Below are 18,538 nucleotides of genomic sequence, written 5' to 3'. Positions count from 1 at the left end.
AGCTCCTCTTCGGAGGATTGCCCCTTTTAGGTCACTGGCTGACCAGTCTCTTCCACGAAGTGTTTCTCTTTCGTTCGCGAGAGAGTACACTCATAGAGACTCCTCTTCGGAGGTTTCTTCTGTTGCTGTTGCTGTTGGCCTCCCTCGCCGTAAGGCCCTCCGTCCGCCTCGTCGTAAGGGCCTCTCATCTCCCTATAAGGGTGCTTGAGGCGCCTTTTTGAATCTCCGATTGCAGCCTACAACTTCTTTTTCTCGATCTTCCGTCTTGGTGCAGATGGACAGCAGTCTAATCTCGTCTTCCGACGGGCAACGGTCTTCCCGACGGACAACGGTCTTCCCGACGGACAGCGGTCTTCCGACGGACATCAGTCTCCCGGCGGACAACGATCCCTTCGGGGCAAAGGGTTGCCCCCACGGGGGTTCTTCCCTTGCGTGTCAGGGTTTCCCTGTGCGCCCTTCTGTTCGTCAGCGCTCTCCTGTTCGTCAGCGCTTTCAAGATGATCTTCCCTGCGGTTCCTGTTACGTGCCCTGTGCGCCCACGTTCGCCCTCGCGATCTAGAACTTCGGTTCAGGTCGGGGTCAAGGACTCTTCTTCTTTGCGCAGGCTTCCACGCGTAGCCTTCTGCTTGTCAGCGATCATCAGCTCGTCAGCGATCATCAGCTCGTCAGCGATCATCAGCTCGCCAGCGATCGTCAGCTCGCCAGCGATCGTCAGCTCGCCAGCGATCTCCGGATCGCCCACGTGTGTTACAGCTGGCACGCCAACGTTCTCCAACACTTCTGAAGGAACATGGTTCGCCAGCTACTAGCTCAACTGCGGATGCTGATCGCCATCGCGCGACCCTCAACTGCAGATGCTGATCGCCATCGCGCGACCCTCAACTGCGGATGCTGATCGCCATCGCGCGACCCTCAACTGCGGATGCTGATCGCCATCGCGCGACCTTCAACTGCGGATGCTGATCGCCATCGCGCGACCCTCAACTGCGGATGCTGATCGCCATCGCGCGACCCTCAACTGCGGATGCTGATCGCCATCGCGCGACCCTCAACTGCGGATGCTGATCGCCATCGCGCGACCCTCAACTGCGGATGCTGATCACCATCGCACCCTTTCACGCGATCATTCACCTGCGCATGCTGCTCGCCATCGCACAACCCTGAACGATTGCCCGCTTACGCATGCTGCTCCTCATCGCACAACCCTGAACGATCGCCCTCTTGCGGATGCTGATCACCATCGCACCCTTTCACGCGATCATTCACCTGCGCATGCTGCTCGCCATCGCACAACCCTGAACGATTGCCCGCTTACGCATGCTGCTCCTCATCGCACAACCCTGAACGATCGCCCTCTTGCGGATGCTGATCACCATCGCACCCTTTCACGCGATCATTCACCTGCGCATGCTGCTCGCCATCGCACAACCCTGCACGATTGCCCGCTTACGCATGCTGCTCCTCATCGCACAACCCTGAACGATCGCCCTCTTGCGGATGCTGATCACCATCGCACCCTTTCACGCGATCATTCATCTGCGCATGCTGCTCGCCATCGCACAACCCTGCACGATTGCCCGCTTACGCATGCTGCTCCTCATCGCACAACCCTGAACGCTCGCCCTCTTGCGGATGCTGATCACCATCGCACCCTATCACGCGATCATTCACCTACACATGCTGCTCGCCATCGCTTACCGCCAGCGATCTTCTTCACCTACGCGGCAGCACGATCCCTCGCCGTCACGCCCATTCGCCTGCGCGCCCGCGCGATCGCTCGCCTGCGCGCCCGTGCGATCGCTCGCCTGCGCGCCCGCGCGACCGCTCGCCTGCGCGCCCGCGCGACCGCTCGCCTGTGCGCCCGCGCGACCATTCGCCTTTGCGCGACCGTTCGCCCTCGCGCGACCATAGTTCGCGGCGAATTCCACAGCCGGTGGTAGCAGCAGGGACGCGTGCTCCTAGGCGGCACTCGGGATCACCTCCATCCAAGCACAGGTTGGTAGTGCAGGACGAAGACAGGTCAGTACAGCATTCTTCCCACCTTCTTTTCAGGCAGGAACCGTCGTGTCCTCTCCAAAGGATCGCCCGATCCCTTTCACCTTAGCGAGGATTTCGGACTCTGTGTCCTTGGAGCAGCAGACATGGTTTGATCCGCTGGCACGGGCGTTAATGAGGTTTATGAAACCAGCACTCACCGGCCAGGGTAACAAACCAGCGGCTGTCTCTCCTATGCTGAAAAGAAAGAGAGGAGTGGACTTCGTGGTGACTTCCCCCAGGGCGAAGTTGGTTCCCAAGAGGTCGGTCTCGAGGGTCCCCTCTCCTGCACGAGTACTCTCTCCTTCTCCCGCCCTGGAAGGATTTTTGGCGGGGGGGCTTTCCGTTGAAGATTTCTCCATCGGACAAGGGGTGACTGCTTACCTCTTCCTCTGGGAGCTTACCAGGTTCTTTCCCTCCTCGGTTACGGCCCGAGGTTTGGTTCAAGGAAGCTACAGGAAGATCAAGGGTACTTTCCTCCTCTCGAGCTCAGGCACCTTGGCCTTTCGTCGTTAAGTATCTACTTGCGGACAAGCTCGATGTTGTACCATCTGGACGCACTGACTGAAGGCTTCCTTCGGGTGTCTCATCTGTGGAGGTCAACGACCTCAGACACCCTTCCATCCTTGAGAAGAGTTTTGTCTTTGCCCAAGGACAGAGACTTAAACATCTGCTGTGCGGAGTAAATCGACTTCCGGTTTCACTCCTCCAAGGCGCTTTCTTCCAGACTCTGCAGGGCTCCAGCTCCCTTTTCTTTCAACCACGTCGGCCTAAGTTATCGGCTACGACAACTGGGACAAGGTGTCCAATTGTAGTTTCCTCCTGTCAGGAACAGTTGGCACGGGAGACTCCCCCGGGGGGGCATAGTCCTAAAAGGAGTTCACGAACTCTAGGATTGCAGGTTTTTTCGCTGGGAGGATGCTTAAGGTTACTCATCCGAATGACAGCTTCCCGATGCCCATTCCCGCACAATCTCTGTGAGTAGCCAAGGATATCGCGCCTGCCGTCTCTGTCAGCGAATTCAGTGTCTCTGAACCTCTATGCCATAGCATCAGCAGAGTTGCCCGGTTGGGCAGAATGATCCATACCTTAGGCGAAGGTCTTCCTTAGGATCATCGACGGCTTCACCCCCGGCCCCCTCAGTCGATCCTTTCTTGTAAGGAAGGATCTGAGAGGGGATGTCCATAGTCGACCTCTCAGCCCTGATCAAGTTTGTCGAACAAAGTTCGGCCAGCGTAGACCAGCAGAATCGATCAGACTGGTAACGAGGCGACAGGACTCCTTTAACCCTGGATCGGAAGGACGGGTACTTTCAGTTTCCATTCCATCCATCTTCCAGGGTGCTCGTCGAATTCAGCCTAAACTGCAAGTACTCCTGCTTATGATGCAGTGTGGCTATCCCGCCGTGGCATAGCAGGTTTGTTTCCCCAGAGAACTCTCCCTGCCTTCCTCTTGGCCGCTCAGGTGCAGACTTCCGCCTCCTCTGCTGTTTGGAGGGCTGGTCAACTCCGGTAGGCTCGGGTTTCGACCTTCTTCAGCGCCGGGAAAAGCTTCCGAATGCTGACCATGAGTGTGGGCTCATGGTATTTTGCTTGGAGCCTTCTCTTCCTCTGCCTCAACATCTGGAGTATCTGGCCATGATATTGAGTCAACCGCCTTACCACGTTGGAAACCCCGCTTCTCGTCCGTCCAGCGAGGTTAAGCAACGTCGGTACTTGGATGGGTGGCCACCTGGGGACGCCAGATTCTGTTACCACATCCTCCGAGCCTTCCTTTCGGTTCACCGTGGCAAGACTGAGGAGAGTCGCAGTACCTGTTCTCAGTCAAGCAGAGTTTTCAGCCCTACCTTGGAACGTTTCCTAGTTCTTCTTTCCTCATTGACCCGTTTATAGTCCGAACGGTCGCCTCAGGATAAGTTCCATGTGGGGCGATCCAAGTTCCGGTGGCTTCAGGCAATGTTTAACCGGACTCCCTGGCCCTATGGGACCAGCGGAACTATTAAACCTGCAATGGGTGTTGACCTATGGAGCCTCTTGATGGTAGTGGATATTCTCGTCCTTTCCCCACATTCTTGATGCGGTTCTCGGACTCGTCAAAGGAAAGGGGGGGGGGGGCATGTTCCGGTCCAGGCCTATGGTCAAGACCTGAAGGATACCTCTCCATCATTCAGGCAGGCTTAAGGGCCTTAGTCTGGCCCCTCTTCAGATCCTACCGCTCCTGCCAAGTCGCCCCGTTGCGTGTCGACTTCATGCTAACCAGCAGGGGACGCATTTTCACACCTTCACATCTTGCAGTAGAGATATCGGGATGATTGAGATTCTCTCAATTCCACCATCGGCTCTCTCATTCCAGGCAGGGGAATGTTTCTCTCAGACTATCCGAGCAGAGCCTCATAGAGAGAGTGTACCTAGGGGTCTTTGACCTTGGGTAACCAGCAAGTGCTGGTCTGGGGGACCTGATCGCGACAGCTTGGAACCTCAAGCTTCTGCTAGTTTTCCCCCAGTCTCAGACCCCGAGACTCTGGCAAGATGCATTCCGGTGATGGTGGGACAACTTCGACGCCTGCGTCTTCCCTCCTTTTTGTCTGCGGACAATGGGTCTCAACAAATCCAGGTTGTCTGTCAACCTTTCAATGGGAGAGCTCCACTGGGACTATGTGCAGAACGGTTTCTGGACCCTCTGCTTCCCCTGACGGAACTCCCGGGAGAGCTTCTCCCACGGCGCAGACTACTCAAGCAACCACACTGCGACATCTCTCCCGAACCGGGGCGTCGCTTCGGCTTCATGCCTGGAGACACTACGCTTCCTCCTCTAGAAGAGACAACCCGCTACAGTCGCGGTACGGAGGTCGCGTCATCTGCGATAGTCATCCACAGGGGTCTCCCAGGCAAAGTGAAGAGTCTAAGGTGGTTGGTGCCGTGGGAGATATACCTCTTCCCGTGAGGCCTCTTCTCCAGCAATAACGGTCTTATTGCCTTTCGGCGGGAGGAAACTCCTTTCCGCTCTTGGCAATGAAGCCTGTCGCTCAGCCTTTCCCTGACCTTCAGGCTTAAAGGAATAACTTTTTCCTGCCCGCTGGATCTATCCTCGCTCATGCGAAGCTACGATCGTCCCTGCCCTAGTCGGAGGAAGACCTCCAACTTGGAGCATGGCTCGGACTTTTAGTCCTTTAAGAGATCTTCTCAAGACCCTTTTACGACAGGCCTCGGATTGTATTCCGCCCTGGGTCTTCTGCTCACTCTGGCCACGGCCAGTGTGTAAGCAATCTTCTTGGTCTCTTACTACTCCCCCCCCTTTCTAAGGAAGAGGGGAAGGCAACATTCAGGCTCGCTCCTGAGTTGTTGGCTAGACTCAGAATCTGAGGGTCCCGACCCTTCGGTCCGATTCATTCAAGATTTTGAGTCTCCATTCTGTGTCTGATGTCCCAAGACCTTCTCTTTCTGGCCAGTACAGGAATCGAGAGGTTAGCGCTGGGAACAGCTGCAGTTTGGCCTCAGTTGCAGCCGATTTGGGAACACAAGGAGGACATGGGGGGAGAGTCACCAGTATACCTCTTCAGCCCGGACTCAAGGACATTCATCTCGACCTGTCTTCAGACCCTCCCCCGTCACGTCGCCCTACAGCACGATGTTGGATACATCGCAACGTCCCTCGCCTTCGAGTAATACTACTCTGTGACGCAGGTGCTACAAGCTGGAGTCTGGAAGCGTCTGATGACCTTCGCAGCCCGCTTCCTGCAGGGCGTGACCCACAGGAGTCTCGATACGTTTTCTATCGCTCTGTGGTGGCTACACAACAGCTGGTCTAACCTCAGGCTCCTTTTTGGACAGGTAGCAGAAGGTTGAGGGCATTGTTATCAGGTTTTAGTCTGCATGAACGAAAGAAGTATGTCTGGCCCTTACTTCTTTCTTCATCATCCCCTCTACGGGGAAGCAGCATCCTGGTCTCTGCATAGCTGACCTCGAACCTCTGCAGGTAAACCATGCTTCCTTGTGTTCCGAGTATTGAGTCAATACTGTCGCGTCCCCCATACCCTGACGAGGTGGTATTGGGAACGTCTTAACCCAGAGTTCCTTCTGGAACTCCAGGTCAACTGCCTAAGACGGGTCACACTTCTTCCTTCACACACAAGCTTACGTAGGCCACATGGTTCCTTGCGGTGCAAGGAACTTGTGAGGTGCAGGGACTCCTTTTCTCGAGTGCGACTCACTCGGATTCTGAGTCCCCGGGTAAAGCCAAAGCCAGTATGGCTGGGGACTTTCCACCCTTCCTAAGGGATAAGTCACCCTTTGTAAATAGCGTGGTTTGTATTTCGGTTACGGAACAAATGACAAATTCGAAGATAATTTGTATTTTTCCTAACCATACAAACCTTAGCTATTTACACATATTTGCCCGCCAGCCCTGTCCCCCAAGACAAGTCCTACCTCTAAGTGAAAGTGAGTATTCACCTGTGTGTGAGGGGGAGGAGGGGTAGCTAGCTACCACTCCCCTACCCCCCCGCTAACTAGCGCGGGGGTAATACACCCTCGTTAAATTCTAATGGCTCGCCATTTCAGCTACGCTAAAAGTAATAACCCCCTTTGTAAATAGCTAAGGTTTGTATGGTTAGGAAAAATACAAATTATCTTCGAATTTGTCATGTTGGACTTTTGGTAAATTGTAGTAGATAGAGTTGCAGTAGTCAATCCTGGTAATAACACAGTTTATCACAAGTTTCTTAACAGAATTTTCGTCCAGGTACTTTTTTATAAACGCAATATTTCTTAGATGATAACCAGCACTTTTTATGAATAGAACTTACCTGGCAGTTATATATACATAGCTAATAATCTCTATTTCGGCAGAATTTTTCTAAACGTGGCAACCGCCTTGTGGTGGTTGGATGGTAACACCCGTTAAAGGGTGGTAGGAGGAATCATTCCCGTTTTCTGTTCTTCAGTTCATCTCTGCCGGCTGGATCGACAACACGTTGGTCCGTCATTATGAGTTTTTCTTCGCTTTCCCTGCTCGGTGTGCCAGTCTGCTTTTTGGTGAAGTAATCTGATATGGGGTTTTGGCGATCGTGTTTTTTGTTATCTCTTAGCTTTTTTGCTGTTTTCATTATGTGTGAAAAAAGTCATTACCGTGTCTGTGCGAATGAGGAATGTAAGGTGAGACTACCGAAAATGGCGGTAGACCCTCACACCGTGTGTTTGAATTGTAGGGGTTTTGTTTGTGCCCTTAATAATAGGTGCGGGGAATGTAAAGTTTTGGATGAGAAAGATTGGTTGATTATGAAGCGCTATGTGCGTAAACTAGAGCTCGATAGAGTTAGGAGAGCTTCTGGGTCTAAGTCTAAGTCTGTTAGTGGTAAGGAAGACGAACTTAGTGTAGATTTATCTTTTGACCCTATAATTGATTCCTCTATGGAAGTTGATCCTTCCCTTGAGTTAGTAACTCCTGCACCTCCTACAGGATCCGTATCTACGGATGACCCTCGGTACGCTAGCCTGGCTGCCGAGTTGAAGGTCATTAAAGAACAACTGGAGGCCTTTAAAGGTAAGGAAAGGGAAAGTGCTTGTGTTAGTGCAGTGGAGGTGGCGACTGACTGAACGTCATTACCCTAGGCCTAGACCTCTACCAAGCTCCCAGAACCAAGGGAGAAGGTACGTCGATGACCGAAAGGGGGTGAGAGGTACGTACCCTCGGTCAGCCGTCGCCTCAGACAGTCCTGTTGTCGATTCCCAGGCTGCTCTTGACCGTCACGGGAAAGACGTGTCGGATGTGTTGATTTCTTCTCCGAATTCGTCCAGACGTAAATGGAAGTTTGAAGCTTCAAGACCTACTAAGAGGAGATGGAACCGCGACGAACGGTCTCGTTCTTTCTCTCCCGGTTCTAGCAGTTATGAACCTTGTCCGTCGGAGGATGATTTCGACTCCGTGCCTGTGAAAAGGGCGAAGCCTAAGCCTACTGCCGAAGATCCTCCCCCTTCTACGAGTGTTATTCGTCAGCCCTCCCCTTCGGGGCCGCAAGACCCAGCTGATGTTGCTAAATCCTTTATGTCTGTCATGCAGGAACAACTTTTTACGTTAGTGCAAGCATTTAGCCGGCCTCACGCCCAGTCTGATAGACGTAAAGACGACTCGTTACCCCTTAAGAAGTCTGCTTCTAAGAGAGAACGGAGTTCTTCTCTAAAGAAAACTTCTCCCTCTCTACGCCAGGATGAGGAATGTGTGCTTTCGCAAGGCGATACTTCTTCTCGATACCAGGACGATACGGTTTCTCGTTCTCGATACCGAGACGATACTTTATCGAACGATGCTGCTTCTCGTTCTCGATGCCAGGACGATACCGCCTCCTGTTCACGATACCAGCACGATACCTCCTCTCGTTCGCTTCACCACGACGATACCTCCTCTCGTTTTCTACGCCAGGACGATACCTCCTCTCGTTCACGACGCCACGACGATACCGACCCTAGTTCTCGACGCCATGATGATACCGCCTCTCGTTCACGACGACACCGCCTCTCGCTCTCGACACCAGAACGACTCTGCCTCTCGTTCTCGGTGCCAGGGCGATACCAGCCTGCCTCTTCGGGACATACTGCCTCTCGTTCCAAGGATTCTTCTAGCGCTGGACTCCAGGATGCAACCCGTCTTTTGCAAGACGATTCCTTTGATTTGCCCTTGTCGGGTTCTAAGGAACCTTCTTCTCGTTCGAAGGATATTGCAGATGTGGATCAGGACCTCGAGGAGGTTTCTGATGACGATGATAATCCTGCCAACGTTGCGGGAGATTACAAAGTTCTCTCTCGCTCCCTTCTTGAACTTTTTGGAGAGGAATTCCAACCTGCTGCCCCTCAATCTCCTCAGTCCCAATTTAACAGAAAGAAGGCCAAGAAACATTCGGCCTTCATCAAGATGAAACTGTCTATTTCCGCAAAGAAGGCTCTTACAAAGATTGATGACTGGATGAAGGAGCGGAGACAAGCAGTTAAGACTTCCTTCTCGTTTCCACCAGCTCGTCTTGCTTCAAAAGCGGGTATATGGTATGCAACTGGGGAACCTTTGGGTCTGGGAGTGCCTTCCTCCTCCAAGTGTGACTTCTCTGGCTTAGTGGACTCTGCTAGAAGGCATGCTTTCAACTCAGCCAAGGTCATGTGGTCGATGTCGGAGCTGGATCATGACGTCAAAGGTATTTTTAGAGCCTTTGAGGTTTTTAGTTTTCTAGACTGGTCGCTTGGGACTCTGGCAAGGAAAACTGACCAGATGGAAGGATCTAGGGACCTTACCAGTATTATGTCCTGTATGGACAAGGCCCTCAGAGATGGGGCGAATGAGTTGGCTGCGCTGTTCTCATCTGGGATCCTAAAGAAGAGAGCCCTGCTTTGCTCTTTTGCTTCTAGGTCTGTTACCACTGCACAAAAGTCTGAGCTTCTTTACGCCCCCCTCTCTCAACATCTTTTTCCCGAGTCCCTGGTTAATGACATTACGCTTTCTCTGGCCCAAAAAGCCACCCAAGACCTTTTATCTCGTTCTGCTCGTAAGCCCTTGGCAGCCCCTCCTTCTTCTTCAAAACGGGAGGAAAGGAGATTCCAACAGCCCTTTCGGGGCAGGACTACTTCAAGACCAGATTTTAGAGGGAGAAGGCAAGAATCAGGACCAAGATCTACCAGGGGTTCTTTCAGACTTGCTCCAGAAAATGAAGTTCGTCTCCTCCAGACAGTAGGCGCAAGACTGTCAGGTTTTTGGCAGTCTTGGAAGAGGAGAGGGGCGGACACCTGGTCCCTCTCAGTCATCAAGGAAGGATACAAGATCCCTTTTCTGAAAAAAAACCTCCTCTCGCAGATGCTCCGCTGGCCTTAGTAGCCCGGTACTCAGATCCGGGGAAACAGAAGGCCCTGATAGACCTTGTCGACCAAATGCTAGACAAGGGAGCGATAGAACCGGTTTGGGATCTATCCTCCCCAGGCTTTTACAATCGCCTGTTTCTGGTCCCCAAGAACTCGGGCGGATGGAGACCCGTCCTGGATGTCAGCTCTCTTAACGTCTTTGTGGAGAAGACAAAGTTCTCCATGGAGACGACTCAGTCGGTGCTGGCGTCAGTATGTCCAGAGGACTGGATGGTGTCCCTCGACTTGCAGGACACGTATTTCCATGTCCCCATCCATCCGACTTCAAGGAAGTACCTGAGATTTGTAATGCAGGGCAAGTGCTTCCAATTCAGAGCTCTTTGCTTCGGTCTCAGCACGGCTCCTCAAGTCTTCACCAGGATAATGGCGAATGTGTCAGGCTGGCTGCATCAGAAGGGGATAAGGATATCCTTCTATCTGGACGATTGGCTGATTCGTTCACGATCGAGGGAGAAATGTCTGGAGGATTTACGGAAGACTTTTATGATGGCTCAAGATCTAGGCCTGGTCATCAACAGGGAGAAGTCTCAGATCAGACCGAATCAGACTATTCTCTGTTTGGGGATAGTTCTGAATTCAGTTCTTTGTCGGGCTTCTCCCTCTCAGGAAAGACAGACTAAGTGTCTCGTAAAAGTCAGAACTTTCCTGGACAAGAAGAGGTGCTCAGCGAAGGAGTGGATGAGTTTGCTGGGGACTCTATCCTCCCTCGAACAGTTTGTCTCTCTGGGGAGACTCCACCTAAGGCCTCTTCAGCACTTTCTTTCGAAGACGTAGAACATAAAGACGCAGGAAGACTCCTTTTCCTTCCCCATTCCAACAGAAGTCAAGAATCTTTTGAAGTGGTGGCTGGACCCAACCTTGTTAGGGGAAGGGATCTCCTTACACAAGAAGAACCCAGACGTAGTGTTGTTTTCAGACGCATCAGAGTCAGGCTGGGGGGCAACACTAGGAAGCAAGGAGGTCTCAGGCTATTGGGAAGGAATTCAGCTGGGATGGCACATCAACAACAAGGAGCTGATGGCCATTTTTCTGGGGCTAAAGGCCTTCAAAGACTTGGTGTCTGGGAAGATTGTGGAGGTCAACTCAGACAACACCACAGCTCTTGCTTACATCAGGAAGCAAGGAGGGACTCACTCTCTGTCTCTGTTCGAGACAGCAAGAGAGCTCCTTCTTTGGGCGAAGGAGAACAGGATAAGCCTGCTGACGAGGTTTGTTCAGGGACAGAAGAACGTGAGGGCGGACATGCTCAGCAGGAAAGGGCAGGTCCTTCCCACAGAATGGACCCTCAACCAACAGGTCTGTCAGAGTCTCTGGAGGCTGTGGGGGAGACCCCCTCATCGATCTTTTCGCCTCCAACTTATCCAAGAGGACCCCCATCTATTGCTCCCTAGTTCCGGACAAGGAGGCAATAGCAGTAGACGCCTTTTTGATGGATTGGACGGGGATGGACACTTATGCTTTTCCCCCGTTCAAGATCATCAATCTGGTAGTCAGGAAGTTCGCTCTCCTCATTTCGGGACGAATGATCCTGATAGCTCTGTTCTGGCCGATGAGGGAATGGTTCACGGAGGTGGTGGACTTGTTGATGGACTTTCCAAGAAGCCTCCCTGCAAGTCCAAATCTGCTCAGACAACCCCACTTCGAGAGATATCATCAAAACCCCCTCGCTCTCAATCTGACTGCCTTCAGACTATCGAGAAGCTTGTCAGATCGAGAGGCTTTTCAGCGCAATCTGCGAAAGCTATCGCCAGAGCGAAGAGGGTCTCTTCACAGAGGGTCTACCAGTCCAAGTGGGAGACTTTTAGAGCTTGGTGTAGGAAGCACAAGATTTCCTCATCCACTACCTCTGTGAGCCAGATTGCGGATTTCTTGTTGTACCTTAGGCAGAACGCTAAGCTGGCTGTGTCCACTATCAAGGGGTACAAAAGTATGCTCTCTTCTGTCTGTCGGCATAGAGGCTTGGAGTTGTCTCGTGATAAGGACTTACATGACCTCTTGAAGTGTTTTGAGACGACCAAGCAGACCCAGTTAAAGCCCCCTTTTTGGAACCTTGATGTGGTTCTTAAATTTCTGTGCACCAAGAGATTTGAGCCCATCTCACTGGCTCCCCTTAGGGAGGTTACAAAGAAAACCCTCTTTCTTTTGGCCTTAGCAACAGCTAAAAGAGTCAGTGAAGTCCATGCAATTGAAAAACAGGTAGGCTTCAATCTGAATGGGGCAGTTTGTGCCTTAAGATTAGACTTTCTCGCTAAGAACGAGAACCCTTCTAAGCCCTGGCCAAGGACCTTTGAGGTTCCTAACTTGACCAACCGAGTGGGTCAAGAGCAAGAGAGGCTCCTCTGTCCAGTACGAGCCCTCAAGACCTACTTGTCTCGCAAGAAAAATGTGAGAGGCTCTTCTAGCTCCCTGTGGTGTTCTGTGAAAGATCTTCAGAATCCCCTTTCCAAAAATGCTTTGTCTTTTTTCCTGAGGGAAGTTATAAGAGAAGTGCATCTCTTGTGTGAGGAGGAACACTTCGGACTTTTAAAAGTGCAAGCTCACGAAGTGAGAGCCATTGCGACCTCGCTTGCTTACCGCAAGAACATGTCGCTCTGTCAAATTATGGATGCGACATTCTGGAGGAACAACTCTGTGTTCGCCTCTCATTACCTCAGAGAGGTGAGAGTGGATTATGAGAAATGCTATACCTTGGGCCCATACGTAGCTACGGCTTCTGTATTAGGCAAAGGAGTTACTACCTCCCCTCAACCTTAGTTTTGTATACTTGTGCGTAGGTTGGTGTTTTTTTATTGGTTGTCTGAGGACTTCGACTTGTGTACAGTCACCTCAGTCTAGTTAGATAATTTTTATCTACTTTGCAAAAGTTAGGTGGTTGGTTTGGTAAGGTTGCAGTTTTTATTTTGGGCAATAGGTATTCCTGAAGTCTAGTCAGATTGTTGGTCTCACCCCGTTGACAGACTCGATTGAGTGTTTTCAGCACTGCAGGTCACATCCTGGCTGACACTCCTAAGGGAAAGCGACTCAAGAGGCAGGAACCTTTGAAGTCAGCTACCTTAGCAGGTAAGGAATCAAGGTGTTTATTTATCTTACAGCTTTTTTGGTTGTTTCCCAACGATGTTTACTGTCTATCACCCTCCTCCAAGTGTGTTAATCAGCTATGTATATATAACTGCCAGGTAAGTTCTATTCATAAAAATGGAGTTTTTATGATAAAACAAAGTTTTATGAATACTTACCTGGCAGTTATATATACATTTGAAGGCCCACCCACCTCCCCTCAGGAGACAGGTCGGGCATAGATGAACTGAAGAACAGAAAACGGGAATGATTCCTCCTACCACCCTTTAACGGGTGTTACCATCCAACCACCACAAGGCGGTTGCCACGTTTAGAAAAATTCTGCCGAAATAGAGATTATTAGCTATGTATATATAACTGCCAGGTAAGTATTCATAAAACTTTGTTTTATCATAAAAACTCCATTTTTATTACATTATCTATTTGGGCATTTAGAGACAGGTTACAGTCAAGAAATACATCTAGATCTCAAACTTTACTAGATGTCGGCACCGAGTCATTATTTATGTTCATTTGAATATCACCTAAGTTTCTCATGCAGTTTCTCTTGCCCACCACCATGAATTCAGTTTTGTTCTCATTTAATTTTAGTTGTTTAAATGTCATCCATTCTCTAACACTATCAAGGATTTGGTTTAGAGTTTCAGTAGTGTCATGTATATAATTTATGGAGAAGTAAAATTGTGTGTCATCTGCAAATAGTTTAAACTTCACGCCATGCCTTTGTAGCATTTTTGATAGACCAATAGTATAGATGCCGAATAAGATTGGGCCAAGTACACTCCCCTGGGGTACCCCTCTGTTTAAGGGTTCATATGATGAATAAGAGTTTCCAATTTGTACACAGTAATTTCTACCAACCAAGTAGTCTTTTAGCTTTATTATAAAATTTAATGTGGTTTTTTGTGGGAGTTGGAACGAATTAGGCGATTATCATTAAAAATGTGACTCATAACACAGAATTTTCTCAAATCGAAAGCCACACCAGAACAAATTAATTTTGTGCTGTGAGGCATTACTGTATTATTATCAGCAAGGATTTGAAGTTCACCAAACAGAGCATAAAAGCTGAAAAGAAAGCACAAAAACTAATAGGTTACATAAGAGACAATTGAAATACAGAAACAAAGACACTGTACTACAATTGTACATATCACCCCATCTAGAATAAGTATTCCAATTCTAGGCTCCAAGCAATCAGAAGGATATGGATAGACTGGAAGCAGTACAAGCCAGGGCCACCAAACTAGTTCCAACAATAAGGCAATTTGGATATAGACGAAGGATGGAATGGTTGATCTTATTTGATATATAAACTCGACGACTAAGGGGACAGTTAATAGAGACATTCAAAATTCTTAAACGAATAACATCTCTCTCTCTCTCTCTCTCTCTCTCTCTCTCTCTCTCTCTCTCTCTCTCTCTCTCTCTCTCTCTCTCTGATTTGGTAAAAAATTAAGAACAAAAAATAAAACAAAAATTAATCCTTTACAGTGGCCTATTGGAAACTTCCCAGTCTTGCAATCTGCTGGACTGTGGTTCGAGTCCCGCTCTAGCTTGATAGTTTTTTGTAGTGTCTGCAACCTTGCCATTCTTGTGACCTAAGGATGGGGGTTTGGGTTAGCCTATAGGTCTTCCTGCTAAGTTTTTTGCAGTCATTGCTTAACCTTCCCTGGTCCTAGCTTGGGTGGTGGTGTTTGGTGGCTGATCATATGTATACATTATCAGTCTCTAGGGAGTTATCTTGCTAGTTAGGGCATTGTCACTGTCTCTTACCTCTGCCGTTCATGAGTAGCCTTTATACTTTTGAACCTTTATTGTAAGCTCTTTTACTTCTTGATATAATGATGAATTTTTTTCTGAGCTATTTTACTCCTTTGTGACTGTGGAAACACAAATATTAAAAGCCTTTTCTTAACTTTCTTTCTTAGGTCATTTAGTTTCCCTTCTTTACAACAAAAGATTTATGGTGCCATATACGGTTGGCGTGATTTTTGTATATATATATATATATATATATATATATATATATATATATATATATATATATATATATATATATATATATATATATATATATATATATATATATATATATATATATATATATATATATATATATATATATATATATATATATATATATATATATATATATATATATATATATATATATATATATATATATATATATATATATATATATATATATATATATATATATGTGTGTGTGTGTGTGTGTGTGTGTGTATATATATATATATATATATATATATATATATATATATATATATATATATATATATATATATATATATATATATATATATATATATATATATTTACTGTATATGTATATTATTTTCATGGAAAATCTATTATTCTAGTTGTAATGGACATGTTTTACATAGGCTGTTATGGAATTTGGATTCAATTATTCAGTGGTACTGTGATTTTAGTGGTTTCATGAACATAATGATTATATCATGAATATCATATTTTTATAGGTGCAACAACGTCTTCAACAAAAACATACAGATCCCCAGCAGCCACCACCTCCGCCTGGCCATCATCAACCTCCAAGGCATCCAATGCCCCATGCCCCTAGAGGTCCAAATAGTAATGGGTTAAGTGTCTTACCTCCTCCTCCTCCACCTCCTCCAGGGTACATCGGCCCTCGACTACCAGGTGCCAATGATGGTTCCATGGGACATCAACCTCCTTTACGACCCCCACCACCACCTCCTGGCTTTGTTCCTCCCCAACTTAATCGTCATCATATGAATAATAGTAAGTTATTTGTATATAAATTTCTGTATATTCAATTGTTTTTTTATAAACTTGTAATTGTTCCTACACAAATTACAAATCTTGGTCCTGTAATTGGAGATTGATTCAAGTGCAGCTGGATCTTAACAGTTAAACTCAGCAGTCACTTTGATTCCTTCCGCTGACTAACATTGTCGTGCTATTGGCTTTTAATTAAACTTGGCTTTCTAATATAATTTCTTTCTCTTTTGAGAGTGTATGTGTGTATGCTTGTTCATGCTAAAGATGGATATGTAGACCTGCCTTAGAATGTTGGGAAAATGTGATACTTTGATTAGCAGGGAGGTAGATCCTCATACAGTATTTTGCTCCCTTTGTGCAGGGATCATATTTATCACTTTGATTCACCCTGTTAGAAGTGTATGGAATGGTCACCTTTCCAGTGGCAGGTGTATGACAGAAAATGGAAGAAGGCTGAGTGTGACTCCTCTTCCTCGTGCTCATCCTTGAGGTCGAAGAAATCAACTACAGTACTGTATACTTCTTCAACCCCTCGTATTCTGCCCTCTTACCCATCCCCTTTGTTCTCTTTGAAAGGTAAGACAGGGATGAGTGGTAAGAAATTAACACTTGAAAAAGTCTTTAGACTGGGAGATTCACCTGTTTCCCCTAGCGAAACATTTGAGCCTTTCCGTCCAGAGGAGTCATCTAAAATTTCAGATCTTGCTCCTGTTGGCAATGCTGTGCTATGCCTTTGGACTTCCCAGGGATTATTTCTTGCTTAATCCCTCAAAAACGAATAAGACTTCATTGTTTTATAATATTGACTTTGAGCCTGAACTCAAGCTGCTGGCTAATATTCCACCCTTTGTGGAGCCTGAACTCAAGTTACCAGCTAATATTCCACCCATTGAGACAGACTACCTCACGAGTTCAACGAAGAAGATGTTGTAAAGAACAAGTTTTCCTTCCCGGAAGAGAGACTGTAGTTCCTCTGTTTGATGAGCCCACTTGTTCTCGCAAAACTTCAGAGTGGCGCGCATCCTGCCCTGCTAATACACGCACTCACAAGCAATATGCCTTCATACGGGCAACATGTTAGGGCTCTAAATCATCATTAACCAAGGAACATGAAACATCCCAACCTCCTCTGGCTAGATCAGAAAACTCTGCCTCGACGGACAGTGTCTGTGCTAAATGCGCTAATGATATGCTCGCACAACAACTCACTCTTGCACAAGTACGCTTAACATTAGCGAGCATGTGGTACGCACAATAACAGCGCGCTCCTACATTAACAAGCTTAACACTCGTGCAAAGTGACAGAATTTCACATGATACCTTGCTTTCTCCAAGGGGAGATATTTCTTCATGTCTCCCGAACGCATGATCGTGATTACACTCGCTCGTTTGATGATCACTATCTATTGATGATGACAAGCGTGCTCATTTGAAGCACTCGCTGCACAAATGCACCAGCAATACGCTCTCTCCTACTCCCTTCTCAAACAGACTGAGGAAAGCTGATAAAGAAGCACACTGGTGGAAAAAAGTCTTTGTGGAGCTGAGACCAGTGATCAACTTTTCCATTCTGAATGGTTTTGTTCGACAAACCTCACTCAAGTTGGAGATGGTGAGCACAGTAAGATAAGCCATTCATTATCTCCATAGAACTGAAAGACTCATACTTTGAAATCTCTTTCCATTAGTCATTGAGAAAGTTACTCCAATTTCCCGTCTTGAGCAAGGTCTACGAATTCAAAGTGTTGAGCTTTGAACTAGCGACTGCATCCCAGGTATTGACAAGAGTCTTTGCGCTCGTCTCGGCGTGGGCATATACCAATGGGATCAGGTTCCTGTACTGAGATACCTGGACAATTGGTTCGAGCCTCAACATTGGGACAGGCTTCTTGCCTTTTGCCATGATCTGAAAATTGAGGTATATCGGGCGAATTCCAGCCTTACACACGAGAAGACAATTATATATATATCTAGGAATGCATATAAATATGGTGGTAGGAAGGGCTTTCCTTCAGATGACTGGGTCGCCAGACTCAGGGTGATAGCTCATCCATTTTTCCATCACCAGCTGTTTTCAGCCCAATGATGGCAACAACTGTTTGGTCAATTGTTGTCCGTTGAAAAGCTGGTCTTTCTTGGTCGACTACACATACTATACTTTTTCCAGTGGTTCCTCAAGAGACACTGGAATCAGAGCACCGAGTCTCCGTACCATTCAGTTCCAGTTGATCAGGAGGTAAGATTGGACCTCCACTGGTGGCTAGAGGAAAATAATCTTTGGAAAGGTGCCCAATCAGAAAACTTCCCAGAACTACTGCCGTTATCAGATGCCACACTTGTCCCAGGCAGAAAAGAACTGACGCATCAACGTACTGGAAATAAAGGCAGCTCTATTAGGATTGCAATTATTTCAATAGTACCTCATACGCCACTCGGTAGCGTTGGTGAGCAACAAGACTACCCTAGTTTTACTGCTTCTCTGCACCCTAGCCAGTTGGTAGTGCAAGCTCACATAAGAACATTGATCAATAGAACGGAGCTGTCAGCAAGATTCATTCCTGGTAAACTGAATGTAATCACCTACAAACTCAGTTGCCAAGGACATTGTAGGGGCAGAGTAAGACTTTCATCATGAAGTAGCGAGGAAAGTTTTGAGCTTGTGGGTTCCAACAACAATCGACCTGTTTGCAACAATACTGAGCAACATCTACTGGAGCATTTTTCACCAGTTCTGGATC

General features: G+C 47.8%; 1 protein-coding gene across 1 annotated transcript in view; it reads left to right on the top strand.

Moving 5' to 3' along the window:
- Nucleotides 1-18,538, top strand: part of LOC137645821 (RNA-binding protein 42-like) — a 136,385-nt gene that overhangs the window by 24,612 nt on the left and 93,235 nt on the right. Inside the window, exon 4 of the mRNA XM_068378793.1 lies at nt 15,518-15,800. Coding sequence (XP_068234894.1) covers nt 15,518-15,800 — 283 coding nt within the window. The remainder of the gene's footprint in view (nt 1-15,517; nt 15,801-18,538) is intronic.

The sequence above is a fragment of the Palaemon carinicauda genome, chromosome 8 (assembly GCF_036898095.1).
Source record: "Palaemon carinicauda isolate YSFRI2023 chromosome 8, ASM3689809v2, whole genome shotgun sequence".
NCBI classification, from domain to species: Eukaryota; Metazoa; Arthropoda; class Malacostraca; order Decapoda; family Palaemonidae; genus Palaemon; species Palaemon carinicauda.
The sequence above is the reverse complement of the archived record's forward strand: the minus strand, read 5'-3'. Positions and strand labels throughout refer to the sequence as shown.